Below are 24,611 nucleotides of genomic sequence, written 5' to 3'. Positions count from 1 at the left end.
TGCTACATGATTTTGAAGAATGGCCTGAATTTGAGCAGCACTGACTGCAACCTCTTCAGAACTACACTGCATTTTAACTTTTAGCTCATGTTCATTTGCAGGAAACAATATGTCAATTTGTCAAAAGAAAAATTGGATCAGAAATTGGCTTTAAAAAGATTATTGAGTAATTCTGTATTAGTAATTTGAACACAGGATGTCATCAGAGCCTAGTACAATGAGTCAGAGGAATTCTTTATTTTATGTGACTGAAATTAGCCAATGCGTGATATATGTATGATGGTGTACTTTCCTTTGTTTTTAAGGCAACTAATACTGTAGATATTCATGAAATGTATAGGAAAGTATCCACAGGATTTCATAAACATAATAATGATAGGAGTCCATCTGTGGGATCTCAAGTAGAACATATATTTGTCACAGTGCTTTACCTAATGCACGGAAACATAATTGCATAAAATAGACGTAATGGTAGACTTGTCTTGAAGGAAATGACGTAACAATCTTAAATTCTTGTTTCATTTTCATTGTATTTCCTTACATTCTCCTTGCGTGCGTGAGTGGGCCAGTGAAGGAGTGGAGCTTTGAGGCTTTGACTCGAAAGGCTTCGATGAGAAGAGGCGGAGGATGAGCTCGCTCGCAGTTAGTTTTTACAATGTCTCCTGAGACGGTGATGTGCCTCTCCTGTGAGATGTGGCAGTCTTGGGGGAACGCCCCTCTCCCCCATCTGCCAGAAGTGCATACGGCTGGGCGATCTGGAAGACCGTGTAAGGAATCTGAAGCAGCAGTTGGATGACCTTTGACTCATAAGGGAGAATGAGGCAGTCATAGATCAGAGCTACAGGGAGGTAGTCACACCTAGGCTGTCGGAAGCAGGTTGTTGGGTGACAGTCAGAGGGGGGAAAGCGAAGGTGAGCAGACAGGTAGTGCAGAGCACCCCTGTAGCCATTCCCCTGAATAATAAGCTTACCATCCTGGATACTGTTGGCAGGGACAACCGACCAGGTGTGAGCCACGGTGGCAGGGCCTCCGGCACTGAGTCTGACCCTGTGGTGCAGAAGGGTGGGACAGAGAAGAGGAGAGCTGTCATTGGAGACACTATAGTCAGGGGAGCAGACAGGAGATTTTGTGGACGTGAGAAGGATACCCGCATGGTTTGGTGCCTCCCGGGTGCCAGGGTCCGGGCTGTCTCTGACCGGGTGCATGACAACCTGGTACGAGAGGGAAAGCAACCAGAAGTCATGATACATGTTGGGACCAACGACATAGGCAGGAAGAGGGATGAGGTCCTGAAGTGTGAGTTTCGGGAATTAGGCAGAAGGCTGAAGAACAGGACCTCAAGGGTGACATTCTCAGGATTGCTGCCAGTGCTATGTGACAGAGATGGTAAAAATTGGAGGAGATGGCAGTTGAATGCGCGGCTGAGGAGTTGGTGCAGGGAGCAGGGTTTTAGATTTTTGAATCATTGGGATCTCTTCTGGGGAAGGTGGGACCTGTACAGATTGGATGGGTCGCACCTGAACTCGAGGGGGAGAAATATCCTTGCAGGTAGGTTTGCTAGCATGGTTCGGGAGGGTTTAAATTAATTTGCGAGGGGGATGGGACCCAGAGCGATAGAGCAATGAAAGAAGTGCATGGAGTAAAGCCAGATCTAACATACAGAGAGGCTTTGAGGAAAGAGAAGCAGAATAAACAGTGTAAAGGTAGTAAGGTAGAAGGGCTGAAATGTGTGTACCTCAATGCAAGAAGCATCGGGAACAAAGGTGATGAACTGAGAGCTTGGATACATACATGGAATTATGATGTAGTGGCCATTACAGAGACTTGGCTGGCACAAGGGCAGGAATGGATTCTCAATATTCCTGGATTTCAGTGCTTTAAAAGGGATAGAGAGGGCGGAAAAAGGGGAGGAGGGGTGGCATTACTGGTCAGGGATACTATTACAGCTACAGAAAGGGTGGGTAATATAGCAGGATCCTCTTTTGAGTCAATATGGGTGGAAGTCAGGAACAGGAAGGGAGCAGTTACTCTACTGGGGGTATTCTATAGGCCCCCTGGTAGCAGCAGAGATACAGAGGAGCAGATTGGGAGGCAGATTTTGGAAAGGTGCAAAAATAACAGGGTTGTTATCATGGGTGACTTTAACTTCCCTAATATTGATTGGCACCTGATTAGTTCCAAGGGTTTAGATGGGGCAGAATTTGTTAAGTGCGTCCAGGATGGATTCCTGTCACAGTACGTGGACAGGCCGACCGGGGGAATGCCATACTAGATCTAGTACTAGGTAATGAACCGGGTCAGGTCACAGACCTCTCAATGGGTGAGCATCTGGGGGACAGTGACCACCGCTCCCTGGCCTTTATAATTATCATGGAAAAGGATAAAGTCAAAGACGACAGGAAAAATTTTAATTGGGGAAAGGCAAATTATGAGGCTATAAGGCTAGAACTTGCGGGTGTGAATTGGGATGATGTTTTTGCAGGGAAATGTACTGTGGACACGTGGTCGATGTTTAGAAATCTCTTGCAGGATGTAAGGGATAAATTTGTCCCGGTGAGGAAGACAAAGAATGGTAGGGTGAAGGAACCATGGGTGACAAGTGAGGTGGAAAATCTAGTCAGGTGGAAGAAGGCAGCATACATGAGGTTTAGGAAGCAAGGATCAGATGGGTCTATTGAGGAATATAGGGAAGCAAGAAAGGAGCTTAAGAAGGGGCTGAGAAGAGCAAGAAGGGGACATGAGAAGGCCTTGGTGAGTAGGGTAAAGGAAAACCAAGGCATTCTTCAATTATGTGAAGAAAAAAAGGATGATAGGAGTGAAGGTAGGACCGATTAGAGATAAAGGTGGGAAGATGAGCCTGGAGGCTGTGGAAGTGAGCGAGGTCCTCAATGGATACTTCTCTTCGGTATTCACCAATGAAAGGGAACTTGATGATGGTGAGGACAATATGAGTGAGGTTGATGTTCTGGAGCATGTTGATATTAAGGGAGAGGAGGTGTTGGAGTTGTTAAAATACATTAGGACAGATAAGTCCCCGGGGCCCGACGGAATATTCCCCAGGCTGCTCCACGAGGCAAGAGAAGAGATTGCTGAGCCTCTGGCTAGGATCTTTATGTCCTCGTTGTCCACGGGAATGGTACCGGAGGACTGGGGGGAGGCGAATGTTGTTCCCTTGTTCAAAAAAGGTAGTAGGGATATTCCGGGTAATTATAGACCAGTGAGCCTTACGTCTGTGGTGGGAAAACTGTTGGAAAAGATTCTTAGAGATAGGATCTATCGGCATTTAGAGAATCATGGTCTGATCAGGGACAGTCAGCATGGCTTTGTGAAGGGCAGATCGTGTCTAACAAGCCTGATAGAGTTCTTTGAGGAGGTGACCAGGCATATAGATGAGGGTAGTGCAGTAGATGTGATCTATATGGATTTTAGTAAGGCATTTGACAAGGTTCCACATGGTAAGCTTATTCAGAAAGTTAGAAGGTATGGGATCCAGGGAAGTTTGACCAGGTGGATTCAGAATTGGCTTGCCTGCAGAAAGCAGAGGGTGGTGGTGGAGGGAGTACATTCAGATTGGAGGATTGTGACTAGTGGTGTCCCACAAGGATCTGGTCTGGGACCTCTACTTTTCATGATTTTTATTAACGACCTGGATGTGGGGGTAGAAGGGTGTATTGGCAAGTTTGCAGACGACACAAAGGTTGGTGGTGTTGTAGATAGTGCAGAGGATTGTCAAAGATTGCAGAGAGACATTGATAGGATGCAGAAGTGGGCTGAGAAGTGGCAGATGGAGTTCAACCTGGAGAAGTGTGAGGTGGTACACTTTGGAAGGACAAACTCCAGGGCAGAGTACAAAGTAAATGGCAGGATACTTGGTCGTGTGGAGGAGCAGAGGGATCTCGGGGTACATGTCCACAGATCCCTGAAAGTTGCCTCACAGGTGGATAGGGTAGTTAAGAAAGCTTATGGGGTGTTAGCTTTCATAAGTCGAGGGATAGAGTTTAAGAGATGCGATGTAATGATGCAGCTCTATAAAACTCTGGTTAGGCCACACTTGGAGTACTGTGTCCAGTTCTGGTCACCTCACTATAGGAAGGATGTGGAAGCATTGGAAAAGGTACAGAGGAGATTTACCAGGATGCTGCCTGGTTTAGAAAGTATGCATTATGATCAGAGATTAAGGGAGCTAGGGCTTTACTCTTTGGAGAGGAGGAGGATGAGAGGAGACATGATAGAGGTGTACAAGATAATAAGAGGAATAGATAGAGTGGATAGCCAGCACCTCTTCCCCAGGGCACCACTGCTCAATACAAGAGGACATGGCTTTAAGGTAAGGGGTGGGAAGTTCAAGGGGGATATTAGAGGAAGGTTTTTTACTCAGAGAGTGGTTGGTGCGTGGAATACACTGCCTGAGTCAGTGGTGGAGGTAGATACACTAGTGAAGTTTAAGAGACTACTAGACAGGTATATGGAGGAATCTAAGGTGGGGGCTTATATGGGAGGCAAGGTTTGAGGGTCGGCACAACATTGTGGGCCGAAGGGCCTGTACTGTGCTGTACTATTCTATGTTCTATGTTCTATTATTGTCGCTGTGTCACAAAGTTTCCCTAAAAGAAGATGATGGAAAATAATGTAAGTGTTTTAATCTATTACTTTTCACAAATATCCATGCCTAATTTGACCTTTTAAAGGTTTATAAAAATTATGATGGGCATAAATAGGGTAGATGGTCAGAACCTTTCAAAACAGAGATTCTGAGAATTTTTTTTAGCCAAAGTGTGATGAATTTGTAGAATTTGTTGCTACATGCAGCTTTGGAGAGGCCAGGTCATTGGCTGTATTTAAGGCAGAGATTGATAGGTTCTTGATTGGACATGGCATCAAAGGTTACAGGGAGAAGGCAGGGAACTGGGGTTGAGGAGAAGGGGGAAAAAAAGGGATCAGCCATGATTGAATGATGGAACAGACTCGCTGGGCCAGATGGCCTAATTCTGTTCCTATGTCTTATGGTCTAACTCAGGCTGAGGAAAACAAATATTATTCATCTTTCTAATTAGAAGTCATCGTATTCCAGGTTACTCTGGTAAGAATTTTGTCTTCAGTAACTTTAGGTTAAAGTATTTCCTTTATTTTCTTGTACTGTGAGCACAGATGGAAACAGTCTCGCCTGACCTGCAAGGGAAGGGGAATTATATTTCTGGTTTGGGGCAAGGGCCTCCTTTAGAACATAATGGAGATGGTGCTGTTGTTCATTGACTTGAACTAATTCTGAAGGTTCTGTTGGAGATATGACTTTTTTTGTTCTTGTTCAATTCTGCCATTCATTGAAGAGGATTGTTTGCATTTTCAGTCTTTAGAGTTGATTTCTTGAATATCGTTTTCTTGTTTGAAACAAGTTAACAACTTGAATTTTTTTTTACTTTCTTGAGGATTTCGTATGTTTCTTCTAGTTAAATCTATCATTGTCCTCCCACATCAGAAGAATTATTTATGTTGTTGAGATCCAATACATTACATTTTGTTTTAATTCTAGAACGTTAAAAGGCTCTTACAAATTTTCAAAGAATAAAATCTGAATTTCATAATGTCAATAACCCTAACCAAAAAAAAAGTTATAAAAATTCTTCTGGTTACTTGGGACAATTGGGACTAGTACATTTTGGCCCAATTAGGCAGTTACCCCATTTAGCTAAAGTTTCATGAAAATAGCTAAAAAGGAATAAGAAAGACAAGCTGCTATTTAACTGAGTAACAAATTATGTATTTAAATGAAATACAGAAAAAAATAGAACACTGGCAACACTCCTACAGTAATATAAAACTATTAGCTGCTAACATTTATTGATAGAGGAATTCATGCAGTGTATGCTGCCATGTTCTTTTGATTGACTGTAAATGAACAAGATCAGTACTGATGCATAATGCAGATAATCAATCTATTACGTAATCCATTGCTTTCTTTGAACTGGATAATGTCGCATGTTTGTAGTGAGCGGAACCATGTCACAATAAAAAAAAATAGTCTGTTTCATTGGCTTGTAGATATCTGCCCAACATTTTGAAGCAAGTTGGGGAGTTTTGTATATTTCCGTGTTTCAACACTGCACTATCTTTCTTGCCGTGTGCTTTCTTGAAATTACTGTTGTGCCAACATTTTCACCTGGACTGCCAACCTTTAAAATCTTCTTGATCATCTTCTTAGCTAGCTCCTCTGACTTGTTTTGTTTTGATATTGGAACACACATACACTCAGTTCATCTAGCGACAATGGAAAACCAGTGATTGATGTCCTCTTCAACATTTGGATTCCTACCTTCAAACTTTCGTTTTTGTGATGTTCCATGTTATTGTTCATGTAATGTCCATCCATCCTGCACTTTATCTTGCAGATGTAGCAAGCATGCAATTGTAGATTTCAGCACTCGTGCTACCTCTGTCAGCTGACGATGAGTGGTGTTAGGTGAATGGCTTTTAATTTGGTCCAATAAGGTAATTTTTTTCAGCTACTCATCTATATCAACAACGATCTTTGTCATCAGTATCAATGATCTAGATGATAATGTGGTTAAATGGATCAGCAAATTTATGGATGCCACCAGTATTGCGGGTGTAGTGGACAGTGAGGAAGACTATCATGGCTTGCAGCAGAATCTGGACCAGCTGGAAAAATGGGCTAAAAAAGGCAGATGGAATTTCATGCAGTCAAGTGCGAGGTATTGCACACCCCCAGTAGGTCTTACACAGTGAATGGTAAGGTACCGAGGAGTGCGGTAGAGCAAAGGGATCTAGGGATGCAGGTGCATAACTTATCGAAAGTGGCATCATAGACTGATAAGAGTTATAAAGAAAGCGTTTGGCACATTGGCCTTCATAAATCGAAGTATTGAGTACAGGAGATGGGATGTTATGATGATGTTGTATAAGACACTGGTGAGGCCTAATTTAAGGTACTGGTGCAGTTCTTGTCACCTATCTACAGGAAAGATGTATGTAAATAAGGCTGAAAGAGTACACAGAAAATTTACAAGGATGTTGCCGGGTCTGGAGGAGCTGAGCTGTATTAAACTATTGGATAGGTTAGGACTTTATTCCTTGGAACGTAGATGATTGAGAGGAGATGTAATAGAGATATACAAAATTATGAGGGGTATAATAATGTAGGTCGCATCCGGAATTTTTCCGGGTAGCGAATGACTTCCTCCCATGCTGTTCTGACGTAGTTGGAATTCAGGTACGAGGCAAGCTACAGCAGTAGTTTGCCATTGCCTTCTGCCGGGTGAGTTTTTTTTTCAAAGAGATCACCAACTTTTAACCCCACACGGATGGAAAGCTGGGTTTGAACTTTGGACCCTCCGCCCCGCAGTCCAGCACTGATGCCACTACGCCACCAGCCGTATGAGAGGTATAGATAGGGTAAATGCAAGCTCTCAGGGTCATGAGAGTGTGGAATGAGCTGGCTGCACAAGCAGTGCTTGTGAGCTTGATTTCAACATTTAAAAGACATTTGGATAAATACATGGATGGTAAGGGTATGAAGGGCTATGGTCCTGGTACAGGTCGGTGAGGGTAGGCAATTTAAATGGTTGGGCATGGACAAGATGGGCCGAAGAGCCTGTTTCTGTGCTGCACTTTCCTATGACTCTGGTGTCAAATCCTTTCATGTGCTTTCAAGGGTCTGAAAATTTGTTAAAGTCAAAATAAAAAAACAAAATTATCAAAAAGCTCTGCTTTTGGAATCAGTGTCCATCACCCTAAATGGAAAACTTAACACAAGTTTACACAACTGACACTACCTAACAACTGTTTGCTCCAAGCACAGTGTAGTGTCTAATGGCCACACAAGTGCATGTGAATGATGCTAGTTTGAAACTGTACAACGACAGTTATCTATCCCAATTAAGCGGCATAGTGTCCCAAATAAACAAAAGGAATCCCAGATATTTTCTTGATAATTGTTTTGTTTTTTAGGAGTTGTACCAAATAAGCAATTGTCCTGAATAACCAGTGACCCAATTAACTGGAATCCACTGTACCTTTATTTTGTGCATTTCACTATAGACTAGTGATCATATGGTCAGTGGCATCATTCAACTTAATCATCTCCTTTAGCTCCATAAGTCTTGGATGTTTGTTTTCATTTTGATCTCCAGATGGTTTGTCTGCAATGCATTTCATATTTGTATGTTTGAACAGTCTCTTTTTGTGAGTCGATGTTCTTCCTTCTTTCCTCTTGCCCAAGTGAACTGATTTAAATATTTGTGCAGTTCTGTACATGAATGAAGTTATTCCGAATCAGAAGATTTGAGGGGTGGCAGATTCCTCTTGTCTGAGCTGCTGTGGGGGACGGGGGGTGGGGTGTTTAGTAATCTCCTGATGATTTCTGAAGAAGGCCATCTAATGCTGAGCTTTGCTGTGCCAGATTTGCTTCTCAGGCTCAGAAAATTTCCCCATAACTTCCAAATTGTCATGCTTGGCATTAGACATAAGGTCTAATTCCCCTTTTGCAGTTTCTAAGTTATCATTTACCTCAGTTTGTAGATAACTTTCTTCTTGGCTGCAATCTCAAAGATTAGTATCTGTTGATAGCAAAAGTTCTTCACAAAGATTAAGGTCAAAGTTTTCAGTGTAATTGTGTTTATCATAGTGAACCCTGCAATAGAATTCATCCTGTACTGGCACAAAATTAAGGAGGCTGTAAACCAGTGGTTCCCAACCTTTTTTATGCTATGGACCCCTACCATTAATCAAGGGCTCCATGGACCCCAGGTTGGAATAGAAAAACATCCTACATTACAACAAAGAAAGTAAAGTGTTAGGTGCTGTTGTGTTAATTAAATAAAAGCTCATTAAATTTAACTTTGGGAGTCAGAGCTATTGGTTCTATCCTGGCCTGTTGTGGTTTAAGGATAATTCTAGCTGGAAGCTCAAATAACATGTAATCAAATTTTATTCTTCATCACCTTCAGTGGGGATTAAAATTGGCCTAAGTAAAAAACTGGCAGCTGACTGAACTGTTCCTACTAAGATTAAAATAGAGCTGGAACATCTAATATGACTGAATTTGAGATATGTAAAGAAGACATTAGGTTTCTGCAGATAGTTGGTGGAGGTGGCAGCAGTTATAGAGGACTTGTCATTGGCATCCACATGCAGTGGACAAGGAAGAAATAGCCACTAGTCATTGTGCAGGGCAGGGGCATGAGAAAGAATTTATCATCTTTTTATTTAAATGGAAAACTACCATTTTACTACCTGTGTGCCATTGACTGTTAGATAATATGTGTGTGCCATATGTTCCATCAATGGAGACATAGAGAAACTGCAGGTGTAGGAATCTGGAACAACACAATCTGCTGGAATGCTGCTCCACCCTCTGAGTTTTTCTAGCCAATTAGGTGATGTATCATTGGATTTGTGACACTTTCACAAGTCCTTTCAAAAGGACGTTATTGCTTTAAGAAATATTTAGCACACAATCAGATATTTTCTTGTGATCCTACAGGGTTAGAAATGGGGAGCTTATGAAATTTATATTAAAATCAAGGTATTTCTATTGGAAAGATTTGAAATTAGATAAATGAAGTAATATTGGAGGTTAATGGTAAAATCAATGCTACTTTTAAAAGCACTTGCCTCAACTTGAGCCCACAGTGCTTGCAGCAGAAGCAAGAAAGGTTTGTCTGTGGCCATGCATTCCATGTGATAAACTGGATCTTGACGTGCAGCACAGAATTCCCTACTTGGAGACTGGAACTAATACAAGACCTTTGTCAAAAGCATACACTGAGTGACCACTACCCTTCAAACTACCGAAGAATGTGACTGCTTTCCACATCTCATAAAGTGATCCTTGACTCAAGATAACCCCATGAGGAAGGATCACCTTTTCAGCTTGGTGAAGGACTGGAGCAGATTTGAGGGGCAGCATATTCCTCTTGTCTGACCTGCTGTAGTAGAGGGGGTGGGGTGTTTAGTAATCTCCTGATGATTTCTGAAGAAGGCCATCTAATGCTGAGCTTTGCCCTGCCAGATTTGCTTCTCAGGCTCAGAAACCTTGCCTATGGCATGGCACCTGATGATGATGATGATGAAGGACTGGAAAATATGCTGATGTACAAAGCTGTCACTTACTGTTCCATACCCATCAAATTTACTTCTCATAGTTTTGCAGGTGTGTTTTCATACTTGTTGCAGCCCAGAAAGTGGCAGTCTTCCAGCCCATCCATTTCGGGGAAAAAAAAAGTTAAATGGGAAAGTAAGCTGACAGGTGGTAATAATTGACCTTGCGATATGGCCTGAGTAGGCAAGGAAGTAGCATGTACTGTGTAATGAAAGTAAGTACGAGGCTATTTGTGCCAGTGGAAAGAAAGAAAACAGGATTATGAAACAATGCAACTATTAAATGTCATTGTTTAGGGATTTGGATCTCCATGTACATGAACTATAAGTAAGAATTCAAGTACAGCATGCTATTTGCTGAATTAATTACTTGCTGATCTTTACAGCAAACAAGATTGACAAAGAAACAAAGATCTTTTGCTATAATTGTGCAGTATTTTGGTGAGATTTTGTCTTCAGTACTTCATACCATTACAGAAAGGTGTTCTTATAAGGAAAGACAGGAATAGAATTACATTTCTTTAGGTTTTAGCAAAATGAACTTTAATCTCACAGAAGAATATAATATCTCAAAAAGGTTTGACAACATGGTTGCCCAGAGTGTTTACTTTAGCTAATGAGTCCATAAACTGGCGACACCATCTCAGGATATTTAAGACTGGTGAGTTATTCTTTCAAAAGAAGGGTGGCAACTTGTGCTTTCAATATCAGAAGGGGCGAAAAAGCTCAGATATCAAATTTATTTATTACTGAGATCATTCGATTTATGAAATTCCAGAGAGAAGGTAGAGTTGAAGTATAAGATTAACCTTGAGCAAGAAACACAAAATACTGGAGGAGCTCAGCAGGTCAGGCAGCATACATGGAAATGAACAAACGGTCGATGTTTTGCGCTGAGACCCTTCTTCAGATTAACCTTGATTTTGTTAAGTTGCAGCAGTCACATAATTTACTTCTGTTCAAGGTTCATTTATGATCAAAGTACGTATGCAGTTTACAACCCTGAGATTCATCTTCTCCAGACAAAATGAAACAAAGAAAACCATGGAACCTGTTCAAATAAAAACATCAACCACCACCGCCCCCATGCACAAAAAACAAATTATGTAAACTGCAACAAGAAAGAACGAGGAAAAACACAGAATATAAAAACACAAATTCAAAACAGTCCTATTGAACTACAGTCCAATTCAGAAACCTCAGACCCAGGACTTCAATACCATCCATCAACAGCATCGAGGGAGAGAGAGAGACCATTCAACCTCAGGGCCTTCCTTCAGGAGCAGCGAGCAAGAGGGACAGAGAGAGCGACCATCACATGCAGACACCACCTTCCGGCAGCAGTGACTGAGAGGCTGTTTGGTGGTGCTGAATACTCGCTTGTCTTCCGTTATTACCTTCTGCACTTACCTCGGTTTCAGTCTTCCTTGGTGCTTTAATCAGCGAGAAATGGAGTTGATCGTGGTCTCTAAGCTTTTTGGCCTCAAGGTTGCTCACCTCCTGGAACCTTCTCAGAGACAGCAAAGTGTCAGATCACTCAATTGGCCTGAAAACCGCAGATCACAGGCTCCAACAGGACCAGGAACACAATTAAAAGAAGAAACAGTTTTGGAAATCTATTTTTTCTACAATTTCTAAAGCTTTAAAAATTAATTTATAACCTAACAGTTTTGTTCGGTATAATTCCTCAATATATTCATGGTATTTCTATATCAGCCCAACATGTAATTGCATTTGTTACATTACTGGCTAGAAGGGCTATTTTATGAAAATGGAAAGATGCTTCTGCTCCCACTTTGATACAATGGTTCTCTCAGATGATGCTATGTCATAGTTTGGAAAAAATCCGAAGTTGAACTTTTGATCCTTGATCTGACTTTGAGAAAAGGAGGGGTTCTTTTGCCTGCTACTATCGTTTGATTTGAGTTAAGTAAGCTGGTCCCCTTCTGATTCTTGGGTAAATGGATTTGGTTGGCGGATTGATGTCTTTTTCTTTTATAGAAGTTTGTATGGCGTATAGCTCCATGTTTGTGCTCCAAATGGTTTTTTTTTCTTTTTTTTTTGTTAGCTGGGTTTTTATTTTGTTTTCCTTAGTAGGGTTTCTTTTTTTCTCCTTTCTTTTTTCAAAAAAAATAGCTTTAACATTTTGTTTTTTTTTATTATTATTCTTGATATACTGTTTAGCTTGGTTAATAGTTTGACTCTTATTATACATATTGAGATATTGACTTGATTATTTTAATGTTTTTTTGTTGTTGATTTTCAATAATAATTAATAAAAAGATTTAAAAATGAAAATAAAAGAAAAAGAAGACATAATAGAAGTTTAACAAAGAGTCTTGTGGATTATCTGGAACATGTTGCCCGAGGTAGAGTAGTTTTTGACCAGAAGTCTTAAGAAAGTGAGTTGAAATTCAGGAATATGAAACTGAGGAAATTAGGATACATGGGACTTTTGGCACACAGTAAGTTTTACAAAGAAACATGAGACATTATTCTTTTGTACTTGTACATAAAACACAGGAACAGAGTTATGTTTCATTTGGCATGATATAAATTATATAGAATGAGTGAAACTATAGATAACTTAAATCCCATTAGCTTGGTAAACATGGAAATAGAAAGTATTATCATCAGTTTCAAGTAAACAGAAGTTATATTTTAATGGTTGCATAATTAATGCAGGTTTATATGGCTTGTCATATGGAAGAAATAAGATAAGTGTATAAAAACATACAAATTGTGAAGGTTACTTCATGGCCAAGATACTGAATTCAGTACTGTAATACTGAATCCCCCGTCAATCTATCTGATTCTATTGTTAAGTACGGCTCTTTATGTTCTTGTTTAAATTGCATTGCATGTAATAGATAGTCAATAAATGTATGACATCTGACTTTCATGTTTAACAGCCTTACTGCTTTGAAGAAGAAAAGTACTTTCACATTACGCATTAATTCACTCAAATAAAAATTAGGTTTTTTTTTTCAGGAAACACTTTACAAATGCCTTTTGAAATGATAGGTGGCTGATAAATATAGTGCAGTTGGTGATGCTTTTCGACTTTCAATGGTTATTTCATAAAATGTTGCATAACATGGTATGAAAAATAAAGGCTAGAGTTCCAATTAATGGTTCAATTGCAAAGTATTGCAGATCATGGAAATGCAGGCCATTATATTGAGAAAGATGTTCATTCATTTTTAATGAAGAAACAATAGGTGGTATTGCATTGTGTATATGTTGAGGATTTCAAAGAATTGAATATATATTTAGCATTGATTCGTGATCCAAAGAACGAAGTTTCATAACTCTTTAGCTGTGTGTTGAGTTTAACTCCAATATACTAAAGATCGAGGTAATGATGCAGCACGGCACTCTATACCCAATGACCTACTATAGCTTCAGAAGAGTGAAAGAATGCTGCTATTTAAATTTAAGTACCACTAGCTTTTGCTTGAACTTCTGGAAAGATCTCTCAAACGTGTCTATAACCACCTTTTTCCACATCTGCTAGGACAGTAGTACTTCAAGGCAGAAGAATTTATGAGATCCCACAGTCCCATAAAACACATAGCCCATCAAATGCATGTATCGTTGTGGGTTACTATTTCAAATTTAAGCAGGAGAATTTTGATATCCATTCCCCAAGCTTTCTGGGACATATTTTGAACCCTCTACCTTTTGACTCACAGACAGAAATTACACTAACCAATTGTTTTGTTCCATGTGCAATTATGGAAAATAGTATTCTCTAACAGTAAACTAAACCCCTCTGCTGCTGTATCATCTTACCCTCAAATCAAGTCCCAATTTTCACATAGAAGCATAGGCATAGAAGTTGAATGTAGATATGGAGGGTTCCTGTGTATTATATATAGAATGGGACACTGAATAGCAAGAAGAGTGAAACCTTGCTGATTTTCTTGCCCTCCTAGAGTGCTCACTGGGGTCAAGTATTGTTCCTCCATTGTTTGATGATTATTACTGAAGAATTGGTTTCTCAATATTTACAATCCCATTAATTCATTTTTACAGATCAACACAACAATGTAAAATGCCTCATTAAAATTAGAGCCCAAATAACTACAAATTCCTTAAACAGATTATATCCAAAACAAGATAGAGCTGAAGAAATATTAAAAAGTTTATTAAAGCAAATTATGGGAATAAAAATAGAACAGGAAAGAAGAAGAACAGTTTGAAAGCAAAAAGACTTTGGGATTCCTGGTGGAGCTGATACATTGAATGTACAACTAAAGTACAAAAGAAACTAGAGAAAAAGTAAGTAGAAAAATTGAACAGTAATGGATAATTGTAATCTAATTCAGAGCACAACATTATGTCTTCATAAAAACAGGAAATATTAGTTATGTCACATATATGTGGTAATTCCACCTTTTTCAAATGCTATAAAATGGATGATATTGAATTGGCCACCAGAGCTCCACCAAATTCAATTTTCTCATGGAGAGGAAAGAAAAATTGGTGATGATGTATATAATGTGTGGCTAATTCAAAATAATCAGTTTTACTCCATTTATTAAAGTTAAAAGTACATGCCACAGATTTTAACTTCAGCACAGTATCAAATCTAGTCTCTGAGGACAAGGAAATTTTTCAATAAATCTCAGTTCTCTGGCTCTCAAACATTAATCAGTCAGATGATGTATTTTTCTATACCTTTCTAGAACGTTGATACTGTTTTTGTTTCAATTTGACAATTGCAAAAAGTTGACATTCAGTATAGATCCTTTGTTAGCAATGATTCTGCTTTGGCAGCCCAAGGATGAGCACGTTAACCTATCTCCATAGAAGCTGACCCTGCATACTATATGCATACTTTGTTCATTTATCAGTTTCAATATGCGTTTTATTCTCCCCATCTGTGTTTCTTAGATCGGTGGTAGTTGTATGTTAAAGGATTGCAGCATCACTTTAATCTCTTCGCTGAACTGGGATTCTCAATAGAAAGAAACAAGCCTCCATCTTCCTCGATGTTAGATCGTGAATCTTCATCAGCCCTTGTCTAACTCTGCAGATGTCTATTAAGAAGGGGCGAAGCAACAACATCATACCTAGGTAGTGCTTGAACTACTTCATATGTGGATGACGTTGTTGACTCAGACTGCTTTGTGACAGTGGTTGAGGTTTTTGACGTGATAATTTTGTTCCCAAAACGATCAATTTCTTCATATTTTTCCATGATGGTCTTTGTACCAACTATTTCACCTCCATCAGGGCCTGTCTTGAACTCCACAACACTTTTGCTTCTCTGGGGCACTGGGCTCTGAGTTCTATCGACAACGTTGGTTTTAAATCCACTCAGAGAGATGCAACCTGTAGGTGAGTTGGCCACATTGTCACTCCCTTTAACAATGTTGCTTTCCTTTAGGCCTGTTTGAATGAACTCATTGTTGGTATCTTTTTGCACAAATTCCTTTCTTGGCACCGAATGTTGTTTTGGTAACTCTGTTTGTTTGCTGGCACTTTTGTATCCATTGCAAAGAAAAAAACCATTGCAATCATCAATGGTTGTCACTTTTGCAGAACAGGATGGGACAGCTTGATTTTGAGGAGAGGGTGAAAAGGACTCAATGTCAAGATGTGAGGCAGATGATTTTGTTTTCAAAGGACCTGCAGGTTTTCTAACTGCTGATTCAATGGAAATGTAGGAAGGAGATGATGGAGAGCCCACACGAGCGGAAACAGGTGGAATATCCAATGATGGCCTGGCTTGATCCAGTGACTTTTCTAACTGTTCTTTGTGAGAATGATATTCTTTCAATTGCATGGTGTTCTCTGAGCTTGATTTGCTGGAGGCCAAACTGATTTTCTTGATATTGCCAGGAGTAGCGGAGTTTGTGGCAGCTCCCAGTGACTCTCCGAATAAACCAGAGAGACCTGCAATGTCAGACTCTGATTTCAGGTTGGAGACTGAATACAGGGCTTTCTTAATGGACTCCTCAATATGTAATAACTTTGCCAATGTCTGCTCCTTCAGATACGTTATCTCTGCACTTGCCCTTTCAAGATCTTCAAACACAAGTTCCACTGAAGACAAACTTTCTGCTTCATCTTTGACCATCCTGGGCTGATTCTGCATCTCATCCTTCCGGCTGTCAACTGCTTTAAGTTGCTTTACCCCATTATTCTTAGGCACCACCCACTCAGGCACATTCTCAAATAAACTCTTCAGACCTTTCACATCAACTTTAAAAGTCTCCTCTTCAAATTCTTTAACTCTGGTCAATATCTTCTGCAATTCTTCTCTTTTCTTTAGGTTTTCAAAGATCTCCATTGCTGCTTTCACGTTTCCTCTCATTATCTCCTCCTTGTGAACAGATAACCTTTTTCTGCGGTCATCCTCTGTCTCTTTACATTGTTGTCGGCCCTCTCGCATGACAACTGCATCTGGTCGTGGGCTGTGCTGCAGCTGTTGGTCCAACAACACTTGTTGGTCATTTGCAGCTAGTGCTTGGTTACTAAACCGGTGCTGGTTGGAGCACCCATGACGTTGGGCAGTCTGACACTCTGATTGTTCAAACGAAGCTTTGACTGGCTGTCGGTGATGTGACTCGGCACTCAGTTGTGCTTGTTGGTAGCTCTGTGGGGCAATGATCCTGGCAGAGGTTGTCGGTGACACAGTTTTAACTTGCTTTGATAAATTAGATCTATCCTCGGTCATTGTCCGATTCTTTTCTGGGTTGTTCGGCAGGCCCATTTGAGTAGAATTTGGTTTGTTTTGGGTACCAAAGGTTTGAGGAGCAGATACCATTCCCTGAAACATTTCAGTGCTTGCTGTGCTTTCTTTTGAACAGGACTGTGCGAACCGCTGGACTTCCGCTGCAGCATTCTGTTGGTTAGGTATCACTTCTGGTTCTCTTGTCATGGAGACGTTGGTGTAATCAAGACATCCAGTGGAGTTTCTTCCTCTCTGCTGCATCTCTTGCAGTGGTATATTTGATAATGGGTGAGTTACCATCGCATTTAACTTGCTCTGCCCTTCCTTTTCTTTCCTGTATTTCTCCTCTGCCAACTGCAAAGGAGTTTTCTTTACCGTGGTGTAAGAAGGCATTGTGGTGGATTTTTCTTCCAAATGAAGCTGTTCTTGTTGCCTCTCTGGCTCCATTTCCTGACACTTTGATGGAGTGGTAGTTACTGTAGGAAGTGATGCTCTTGTAGGTTTTACTGGAGGTGATTTGCACACAACTGGAGGTAATGGGTTTGATTTAGGCATGACTGATGCATAGTTTCTTGGTGGAGGGGGTGGACTTGGAACAGCATGGATTACTTGCAAATATTCTGGTTTAGGAGGCAGAGTAGGTTTCCCACCCTGCACTGGCATGTGTCTTGGAGGGATTGAAGGTGGCTTTGGTGCAATAGATGGTTTATTTGCGATGTTTTGTTCCTTCGTCTTGAGTGGAAGTAGTGGAGGAAATTGCGACGAAGCTGGATTTTTCACTGCAGGTGGACTTGTCTGGTTTAAAGGAAGAGGGGTGCCTTCCACTGGAAGATGGCCACAAGCTTTGTTCGACGGTACAGTGGACTTTGTCACTGGAACTGCAGAAGGAAACTCAACATCAGACTGTGGTAGTGAAATCTGATTACAAACAGTTCTAACACCACTCTTCTTTTGGTCACGTGAATGTGACTGGCCTGCTGTTCTATATATCATGGCGGCTTTAAAATCGCCTTTGGATACGTTCATATTAGCTTTTCCCAGGGATTGGAGAGCTGCCTGCAAATTACCTCGGACCACCTCATCTTTCTCAATGGATCTTTGCTCTGTCACTGAATCCTTTAAAGCTTCTATAGTTGACTTTATGTCGCCCTTGACAATTATTTCCTGATCTGCTACTGCCCGATCTTCCTTCTCTAAGGTATTGAACAAGTGCTGACCGTGAGACAGCATCTGTTCTGAGGCAGCTCTCATCTCACCTCTGCTGCTTTGAACTATGTCAGTTAAGTGTTCACATTTCTGACTTTCACTTGAGCAAGCCACAAACGCCACAAGTCCTTCCGTTCCCACAGAGGCACTGACCTGATGACTATCCTGTTGGCTCTTTAGTTGTTGGTACTGCTTGACAGTCACATGGGCACTTGCTTGATGTCTTGATGCTGCACTGCTTTGCTGTTGTGTGGAGATCTGAGCGTGCTTCTTTGTCTCTTTCTCCAGCGTATTCCTGAATTGATTGCCTTGGTGACAATGTTCTGGAGCTTCTGCTGTACTTTGTGATTTCCTCTGGAAATGTTCTTGCACCCTAGATTTCTGCTGTATGCTATGTGCTTTGGCAGTAACTTCTCTGAGGTTCTCCATTGCTGTCTGAAGGTCCTGACCTGTGGCATTTTCTGCACCCATCTTAGAAACTCTGATGGAGCCTTCACTTCGTGAGCAAAAGCTGGATTCTGTACACTCTTTTACTCTTGCTTCTTTCTTATCACATATTGACTCCTGCAGCGGGTCCTTCACATTACCGCGAGGAATATGTTCCATATCCAGGATTTTTGTTTGGTATTTTACATTGTCCAGTGACTGCATCTTGGTTTTAACATCACCAGGTGCAATTTCGTCTTTTAATCCTGCATTCGCAGCCTGCCCAAAGGTCTGATGAGCAAAACTGACATCAGCATCAAATGCACCATCTCTCTGAGTAACACATTGGCCTCGCTGTGCTTCTGTTAAAAAGTATTTTTTGGTTCCTTGGACATCTCCTGGTATAATATCAGCAACTGACTTTTCAATTTGGCCTCTGCTCTCTGTTAGGTTTCTTATGGCACCTTCAACATCACCACGTACAATCTCCTTTTCCTGAGAGGAAACATCAGGATCATCAGAATCCTCCTGATGGCCTTTGAGATAGTCCAGTGTCCCAGATTCAATGCACGTTGTGTAAAGTTGTACATTTCCTCTTTCATTTTTCTCACGTTTTACTGTTGATGCAGTCTGCTGCTGAGTTGAAGCAAGAAGACTATTAATTGTAGACTTTACATCTCCTTTGATTGTCCCATTTTCAACCTCCTCAAATTGAGGCCGGTTAACAAGAGAATAGATGGTAATCTGAGCAATTCCTTTGTCGGTTTCTTGAATCAAAATCCCTTGTTTCATTTTACTGTCTTCCATTAAAAAGCTAGAAATTGTATGAGTGCTTTCTTCTTTAACAATCTTTTCATTAATGTTAACTCCTGACTGGCCAAAAAGCTGAATCTTACTTTGAGAAATCCTTCCGTTTTCATCTTCCTTCAGCATGATACCTTCAGAATAAAGGGATTCCTTCCTTTGAAGTAACTGCATCAGAATTCTCTGCATGTTTCCACCTATAACTTCTTCTTTGAGAATATGTGGATCATTCTGACTCATCAGTTGATATTTGGCCATTTTTAGAATGCCTGTCTCACTTGATTCAATAATAAGTCCCTTTGACTTGATGGCTCCAGAGTTGATGAGGGTTTCCAAGCTTGTACGGATATTTTGTTCTGTCATCTTGGTGCTTTCTGTGCTACATTGTGAAAGAATGAATGTGTCTAAAGGTGTTGTTTCAAACAACCATGTTGTAGTCTTTACATCTGCACAAGTCACTTCCTCCTTGGTTTCTTTGTCAATTGAAAAGTCTGAATCTTTTAGGCTATCCAGTGGTTGGGACTCAAACAGCCAAGTACATCTCTTCACATCCCCTTTCTGTATATCTTCTCGTTGGACTGTCGTCGTACCCGTGGTTTCTTCAGTTTCTCCCTTCAAACAGTCAATGGGCATGTTTTCAAACAGCCAAGTTGATGTCCTGACATCTCCACTCTGAACATCACTGACACTAACCATCCTCACATATCTCTGGCTTGCTTGTTGCCCTTCAAAGCGTTGCTTGTTTGATTGAACATCTCCTCCCTGAACCTCATCCACTACCTTTATTCTTGGCTGTGCTTCATCTCTGATTGAATCCAAAGGCTGGGTCTCAAATTTCCATCGAGCTGCTGTCACATCTCCTTTGTGCACATCTTCCTGTGTGACAGCTCTGATCACAAATACCTCATCCATTGGCCTGATTGTGTCCAATGGTTTTGTTTCAAAGAGCCACCTGGTTCCTCTTACATCACCCTTCATGATTTCCTCTTTCTTTGCTGTAGTAACTTCATGATACTGGCCTTCCTTATCCCGAAGTGCATAGAGGGGTTGTGTTTCGAACAGCATGGTGCATGACTTCACATCACCCTTGGCATTAGTTTCTTCCCTTGTTGAATGCAATTCCTTCATATCAGTGTCCTCTTTTATTTGGTCCAGTGAATAGGTCTCAAAAACAAACCTTTTGCCACCAACATCGCCCCCCTTTACGTCAGTGATTGTGCTCTTGGGTATTGCCTCTTCAGGCGTTTCTTTAATGGAGCTAATTGGGCAATTTTCAAAGAGCCAAGTGAACTTGTGTACACAGCCCGATCCCGGCTGTGTGCCATCCTCTTCTGAGGATGTGAAGCTATTTCTCTTCTCTTCTGTGTCGCCTATTTCACTGAGTGAAGTGCTCTGATAAATTTCTTTCACTCTTGACACCTTCCCAGACTGGATGTCCACTTCACTTGTGTACCTCATGTTCTGAGCTGCATCAAATTCCCCAGCAAGATTTCCACATTGTTCTGTTTCAAACAGATATCTTTTAGTCTTCACATCAACCCCTTTAACATCATCCATTTGCATGGTGTGGACTTTCAGGTGTTGCTCTTCATTCTCATTGATGCTGTCCAGTGCTTGTGTTTCAAAGAGCCAGGTGTATGATTTGACATCACCTTTCGGTTGCATTTCACAGTCTTGCTTAACTTCAGCTTTTTCATACAAAGCATCCATTGGCTGTGTTTCAAACAGCCACCTACATGTCCTCACATCACCTTTCACTAAATCTTCCCTTTCAGAGCCCTGATTTTCTGTTTTGTTGACATTAGCGTGGATTACATCAAGCGGCTGTGTTTCAAATAGCCACCTTGTTGTCTCCATGTTGTTGGATCGGATCTCCTCTTTGGTGATGCCTTTAACCAATTCCACATTTTGTGTACTTTCATCAAACTGATCCAGGCGGCGGGTTTCAAACATCCACTTATAGTGTTTGACATCTCCACTAATGACTTGCTCTCGGCTTACTGTCTTGACTTGATGACAGTGGCCTGCACCATCCATGATAGCATAAAGGGGGACAGTTTCAAAGAGAACTCTGTTCTCATTTACATTTCCACCCAAGACTTCTACATGATTCCCCACTAATATTTCTTCAGAATTTTTAATACAATCAAGGGGAAGTGTTTCAAAAAGACACTTGTAAGCTTTGACATCTCCCTTCTGTATCTCCAATGTATCTTCACTGCTTTTGGAAGTGTCACATTGTTCTTTGTTGATGCTGTCTATAGAACAGCTTTCAAACACATGAGCCTTATGCTTCACATCTCCCTTTTCTTCTTCTGTAATAACTCTTTTCAATTGGCTAACTTCAAAGCTGTCTTTCAGGACTTCCATTGGCTGAGTCTCAAACAACCAAAGAGTAGAGTTCACATTACCTCCAATTACTGGTTCCTTAGATAGCTCTTCAGGTGAACTTTCTTTTAATGAGTCAAGAGGTTGAGTTTCAAAAAGCCAGCATTTCTGATTTACATCTCCTCCTTCTATCACCCTGACGTCGATGTTACTGTCTGACTCCTCAGTCTGCTCTTTGATGGTGTCCAAGGCCTGTGTTTCAAAGAGCCATCGCTTTTTGCCAACACTTCCCCCCTGTTGTGTCCCTTCCAGGGAGATGCCTCGAATAATTTTCATCCTTGAGAAATCTCTGTTAATGCTACTGAGGGGCTGTGTTTCAAATAGCCACCGAGTGCTTTGCACATTACCACTCTGTTGGATTTCTTCTCTGCAGATAGATTTGATCTGGTGAATATTGCCGGCAGTATCACGAATGGCACACAGTGGCTCTGTTTCAAAAAGCTTCACGGTTCTGTTCACATCCCCTTTCACCTCTTGTACTTCTGAACGCAGTTGCAATAAGCTGCTTTCTTCCATTGAGTTGCTTCGTCCCAAGTCACTCAACGGATGAGTTTCAAATAATAGCTTGGTACCTCTGACATCTCCTTTTTGTAATGGTTCCTTCAGAACTGCTTCTTGTAGATCATTGTCTTTGGAGTACATTTTATTCAGGGAATCCATTGGCTGAGTTTCAAACAGCCACAAAGCTGTGCGGACATCACCCTTTGTTTGCTCTTTTGCAACACTGGAATTTGCAGAAAATTCAGAGTGCTGGGAACTGATGGCATCTATTGTTTGGTTTTCAAACTTCCATGATGTGCTCTTCACATCTCCACTGAGGATGGCCTCCTCTTCCTTCATCTTCTTAGTAGCTTGGTGATCTCCAATTGTGTCCAGTGGCCAGTTATCAAATATCCAGCGCATGGACTGGACCTCGGTTTGAAGTGCTGCATCACTGTTGCCGTGGACACCAGTTGTTAAGTCTGCAGCCACGCGTTCAGCATTCAGCACTTCTGCCCAATCCTCAGTGACCACCTCCTGCAAATTTTTCCTTAGCTCTGGGTGCATGTGCTTATACAGCCTCTTCAATTCATTAATTTGCCGTTGCTGATGGAACTTGACAAAGGTCTGACGTGGAGGGGGTAAGATTTTTTGAGTCTGCTCTTTCATTGTTACATCTGGCTTGGTGGAAGCTTCAAGCAGATCAGGAGGTGGTGGTGGTAAAAATTCATCCTCCGTGGTCTGGCTCACTTCCGATGATCGGATCTTATCCATGTTCCGAGCCATCTTTAGTAAAACAAGGTTATAGGTGAGGATTCATCAGCAAGGGCACTTGCTTCATGCAGTGTGGTTTAGTGGTAATCAAAATGTAATTCAAATGGTTAGTTATGAACAACTTAAAATGGATTTGCAGAAGAAAAATTATTGAACCTTTCACTAGTGGTGTTGGCAGAAAACATGGAAAGTAAGTTGGCGAGAGAAGAGCATCAATGCACAGCACACAGTTCTCAGCTTTATCAAAACTCAGGAGAACATCCTCACATTACAGAAAGCAGCACAGCAAGTTATTAAAAAAGTCAGACAACACAAAAGCAGCTGCTTCAACCCATTGAACCCACCTTGACCACCAACTCATCCTGTTATGCTCTCCCCCCATCCTCATCAACTCCTCTAGAATCCACCACTCACCTCCACACCAGGGACAAATTACCAAGCAAGTCACACAACACTGGGACGCGAAAAAAAGCTAGGTGCAGTCGGAGAAGACTTGCACTGTCACGGGGTGATGGAAAACACCACGAAGACACCAGATGAGGTCAGGATTGAAACAGAATGGCTGAGCTTTGAGGCTGCAGCTCTAAAACTTGCGCTGCCCCTAGACTTTTCCTCAATGAACAAGGCTCACAAAAAGAGTGAACGTGACATATTCCAGTCAAGGCTGCCTAAATTTATATAAAAATTGCAGTGACTGTGGGCATGGTTATCTTTCCAACATATTTATGCATCTGACCTTCAGAATGTAGTAAATGTATTGGAAAGCTTAAGAGAACAATGACAACTATTTCTGGAATATTCTAGAACTGATGTGTACTGAGAGACTCTAGCATTAAACACATGATGACCAACAAGAAACACACACAAAATGCTGCTGGAAGAAGGGTCTCGACCTGAAACATTGACTGTACTTCATCCTATAGATGCTGCTTGGCCTGCTGCGTTCCACTGGCATTTTGTGTGTGTTGCTTGAATTTCCAGCATCTGCAGATTTTCTCATGTTTGCATGATCAACAGGTATTTTCATTTATATTCTGGTCTTAACAAAACAATATCTGATAAAGTATCAACACGACACATCAGGAAATATTAGGCTGGAGATGATAAACCTGACCAAAGAAGAACATTTCAAGACGTGGATTGAAACAAGTGTGGGGCAGAGAATTTAGGGTAAGAATTTTAGAGATTCAGGCCTTGGTTCTCAATGGTGGAATAAATAATTCAAAAATAAATGAGGAAGAGCAAGATTTAGAGCAAAGATATCTTACAGCCAGATAGAGTTGGAGGAGATCACAGAAACTGAGGGATAAGGCAATAAGAGTAAGAATTTTAGAACAGAGCACTATTATAGATGGGCCAATTACTACAAATGATTTCAGTGCTTTTTTAGCCAACCTTACTCCCAATAAAATCCCATGCCAAAGAGCATATTTCAAGGGTTGGTGACCAGTGAGCTTGGGTTGCTTGCAGTCAGTGGAATATTCCATCTCCCCAATGGCTTTTGCAACAGTATTAGAACACAATTAGAAAGCTTGTGTCAATAGCCTTTTGATCACGATAGTCTCCTATTCTTTTAAAATATTGCTAATTCATTCACTGCAAATTTCACGCATAAACAAGCATACTTCCACAAAATACACAAATTTTCACATTAAAGAACACATCATCTCTTGCATTAGTAGTTAGCATGTGATATTAATATGGTTTGTCAATTTGAACAGCAAAAAGATGG

At 40.9% G+C, this 24,611-nt stretch overlaps 1 protein-coding gene across 3 annotated transcripts in view; it reads right to left on the bottom strand.

The window, feature by feature from the left end:
* Nucleotides 1-14,229: 14,229 nt before the first annotated feature.
* Nucleotides 14,230-24,611, bottom strand: part of LOC134351422 (xin actin-binding repeat-containing protein 1-like) — a 51,663-nt gene continuing 41,281 nt past the window's right edge. For all 3 annotated transcript variants that reach the window (XM_063057545.1, XM_063057530.1, XM_063057536.1), the window contains exon 4: nucleotides 14,230-22,891. In XM_063057545.1, the coding sequence (XP_062913615.1) occupies nucleotides 15,146-22,891 (7,746 nt within the window). In that variant the 3' untranslated portion in view covers nucleotides 14,230-15,145. The remainder of the gene's footprint in view (nucleotides 22,892-24,611) is intronic.

This window comes from Mobula hypostoma, chromosome 1 (assembly GCF_963921235.1).
Source record: "Mobula hypostoma chromosome 1, sMobHyp1.1, whole genome shotgun sequence".
In the NCBI taxonomy this organism is placed as follows: Eukaryota; Metazoa; Chordata; class Chondrichthyes; order Myliobatiformes; family Myliobatidae; genus Mobula; species Mobula hypostoma.
This window is presented reverse-complemented; position numbering and strand designations above follow the sequence as displayed.